Here is a 3796-nt window from a genome sequence, read left to right as displayed (position 1 = left end):
CAGGGTCCATCCTTTGTGCCAATTGTATGAACGCGTGCGGCGTAAACACAGCCAAATCTTATATAACATCAACACGTAACGAGCTTATTTAATAACAACTTTGCGTGCAGAGAGCAGCACAAGAAAGACAGAGTTTTAATAGCATAACAGCCAGCTAAGATCAGCATCATGGCTTCTGAGAAGAAACAGACAGTGGATCCTTCATGGAAAGACAGTATAACGAAGAAAGGTGAATTTAAACGTCATGCCTCGGTGTTCCGAAACTGGATCACCGCTGACGGGGAGTTCCAGGCGGAGAAAGGCCGCTACCATCTCTACGTCTCCCTGGCCTGCCCGTGGGCTCATCGCACCCTTATCTTTCGGAAACTGAAGGGGCTGGAGGAGGTCATTGGAGTCACCGTCGTGGACTGGTTTCTCGGGGATAAAGGATGGTTTTTCTCTGACGATAAACCAAAGACGTCGCTCGACACGGTTAATAACTGTAAAACTTTGAGGGAAATTTATCAAAAAGCAAACCCGGAGTACGCAGGACGTGTGTCTGTGCCCGTCTTGTGGGACAAGAAAAATAAGACTGTCATCAACAATGAATCTTCGGAAATCATACGCATGCTCAACAAGGAATTCAACGCCTTCACAGCCACCAAGGACCAACAAGAGTTAGATCTCTGCCCTGCGGATCTGCTGAAAGAAATCGACGAAGTCAACTCCTGGATCTATGACAACATCAACAATGGTGTGTATAAATGCGGCTTTGCAACAACCCAGGAAGCTTACGACGATGCTGCTGTAAAGGTCTTTGCCGCTCTTGATAGAGCCGAGGAGGTGCTATCCAAATCCCGGTACCTGTGTGGAGATAGACTGACAGAAGCCGACATCCGACTCTTCACTACCCTCATAAGGTTCGACACTGTCTACGCCCATCATTTCAAGTGCAACAAGAAGCGGATCGTTGACTACCCGAATCTCTGGGGCTTTACACGTGATATCTTCCAGACTCCAGGAGTAAGTGAGACTGTAGATCAAGAACACATCCAGAAACACTATCAAATGAGCCATGAAAGTATTAACCCTACTCGCATTGTGGCTATCGGACCTGATCTCGACTTCGAGAGTCCACACGGCAGAGATATCAAATTCCAGAAATAGGCTGGAATTTCGTTTTCACGTAGGTTTCACAACCGTTTACGGTTGTTTTCCAGTTTAAATGCTATATGGTAACCTCCCACCCCCCCCCCCCCATTTTTTTCAATGGCAAGTTGTGAAAGGATTTTGTAAATATTTTTTTTAAGAAACGATCCAGACAGAACAGGAATTATCCTTTTTGATTCAGTCGAAATAAAGATACTGCAATTTGCAGATGACGCAACATTTTTTGTTAAAGGTAAAGACCAGTATTGGAAACGCCCCAATTTCAAAAAATGAAATGGAAGCTCTCATTACCAATCATGTGAAAGAATATGTTTTGACTCATACATGATAAAAAATTTGCCGGGAAACCGCCTACTAATTCATATATTTGATAAATTTGTTTCTCTCATGGTCTGTGAGAGATATAGGGTAGTCCCATATACATCTTTCTGTGTATAGTGCTTGTAACTTTACGAAGAATGGGCCAAATTTCTTATCATTTTGATGATTACAGAACCTTGCAGATGCTAGATGCTAGATGATCAACCTTTTCTGATCGATTCCACAACGTTTCTTTCACAATGCAATCGCATGACCATAACTGGTCTTTACCTTTAAAGACACAAAATCTTTAAAGAAAGCTATAAAGCAGATAGAACATTTCGGTTTATTTTCTGGTTTAGAGCTGAATAAATCAAAGAGTTCCGTAGTTAACATAAATTGAGACACCATTGGTGAAAACATTTATGGCATTCCATGGACCTACTCTGATGTTAAAATATTTGGGGTTCATTTTGGGAAAAATGAACAAAACCTAATAAATCTTAATTGGAAACCCAAAATATAACTTTTTCTGGTAAAATAACTATAATCAAATCATTTCGTGTTTCTCAAATTATGTACAATGCTCAAATGATTTCCATGCCGGAAAATGTAATGAAACTCATTGATTCTTTACTTTATACATTTTTGTGGAATGGAAAAAAGCACAACATAAAAAGAAAAGTGGTTTGTATGAGTAATGAGTATGGAGGTTTAAAAATGGTTGATTTGAATATTCTGTTACAAAGTTTTATATTAAAGTGGATATTGCACTATTCTCCCACGAAAACTCAAAGTGGAAAAAGATAATTGATGGTTTCTTTAAAAAAGTGGGCAATTTACAATACGTGTTAAATAGTAAATGTACAAAAGATGATATGAAGTTTTGTTTAAAGAATATAAAAATGCCCCAATATTACAAGAATATGGTATATACTTGGTTTGACTTTAAAGAGATAGTAGAAAGTAAGACGCCAATTGATTTTCAATGTACTAATGTTAGAAGTGAAAACATATGATTCAACTCAAATATAAGAGATCATAACAAAAATGTATTATTTATTAAAAAATGGTTCGATGTAGGCCTTTTGAAAATTAATGATGTCGTAAAAAACTCTAGATTTATGTCTTTGAGAGAAATTGATGAAAGTTTTGAGAAAAAACATGCTTCTTTGTTTCAAGAATATTACATCATATTAAATGCGATTCCCAAAGTTTGGAAACAGAATATGTTGAGACAGGTACATATATATGATGCGACACAAGAAGAAGATAAAGGTATCATGAAAAATGTTTTAATGAATGTTAACACTAAACGAAAGTGTAAGTTTTTTTTACTCTACGTTGTCTATTCATTCCATTGTTAGACCTCCAATCGAAGAGAAATGGGAAGAATTGTTAAATAGTACAGAACAAATCGACTGGAAAGTCATATGGTCATTTAATTTACAAGCTATGAAAGAAAACAAAATATCAGAATTCAATTTTAAGTTATTACACAACTTATTACCAAATAGGTATAATTTATTCAAATGGAAATTGTGTAACAATCCCTTATGTTTATATGATGTTCAGTTACACGACAATCTCCATTTATTTGTAAAATGCAAACACACAAGATTGTTTTGGTTAAAATTTGGAGACATAATTCGAAAATTTTACAATGTTAACCCGTTGACTACTGAATTATCTTATTCCGATAGGCTTAACGCAGGGACCACCAGGTTCCCGTAAGCAATGGGTAAATTTTTCTTTTGACAAGTTCGTTTCAATTGAAGGTTATAACTTGAAAAACAAAATATTTAAAGGTTTAAATTTTCTTATCATATATGCAAAATACGCAGTTTATTTAACATATATGCAAGCAGAAAATCGCAAACTCATGTTTCATGAAGTCTCTATTCTTTGTATTTTCAAAAGATTAATCCACAACCGATTAAAGATCGAAAGGAACTGTAAAACAAAAAAAATCTATACATTTTTGAAAACACTGTTATTCAAGAAAACGAAACATGTTTTATTTGAGCTATGTTAAGATGCTACGATGTTATTTCAATCGCTTGTGTATGATTGTTTGATTTTTTCAAAAGCATATATTTATCAATAAATTCATTTTACAAAAAAAAGAAAAAAAAAAAAAGGTGAAAATCAAAACAACAAAAAAGTTTGTTTCTGTGACACATGCGATGTATAGATTAGAAGGGACATAAGTTTGCTTGAAATTATAGCAGTTAGCATCAGCAGTTTATTATTGTTCTTTTCTTGTCAACTCACACGCTAAAGCAAATATCGGTGACTTTGCATTTTCTAATTACTCAATAGTCGATACGGTAAAGTAAGTACACCA

The 3796-nt window shown here is 35.5% G+C and overlaps 1 protein-coding gene across 1 annotated transcript; it reads left to right on the top strand.

Moving 5' to 3' along the window:
- On the top strand, positions 1 to 2548 carry LOC594349 (glutathionyl-hydroquinone reductase YqjG). The gene is made up of 2 exons (XM_030987291.1): positions 1 to 1381; positions 1749 to 2548. Exon 1 carries the CDS (start codon positions 169 to 171, stop codon positions 1144 to 1146), a length of 978 nt encoding a protein of 325 aa, XP_030843151.1. The 5' UTR covers positions 1 to 168; the 3' UTR covers positions 1147 to 1381; positions 1749 to 2548.
- The last annotated feature ends 1248 nt before the right edge of the window (positions 2549 to 3796 follow it).

Source organism: Strongylocentrotus purpuratus, unplaced genomic scaffold (genome assembly GCF_000002235.5).
Source record: "Strongylocentrotus purpuratus isolate Spur 01 unplaced genomic scaffold, Spur_5.0 spur5_scaffold_16, whole genome shotgun sequence".
Taxonomy (NCBI): Eukaryota; Metazoa; Echinodermata; class Echinoidea; order Camarodonta; family Strongylocentrotidae; genus Strongylocentrotus; species Strongylocentrotus purpuratus.
Note: the sequence above shows the minus strand (reverse complement) of the source record. Positions and strands in the feature narration are given on the sequence as shown.

Bases quoted from the DNA above. Each gene is read 5' to 3' on its own strand.
- LOC594349 (XM_030987291.1), top strand. From the start codon at position 169: ATGGCTTCTGAGAAGAAACAGACAGTGGATCCTTCATGGAAAGACAGT.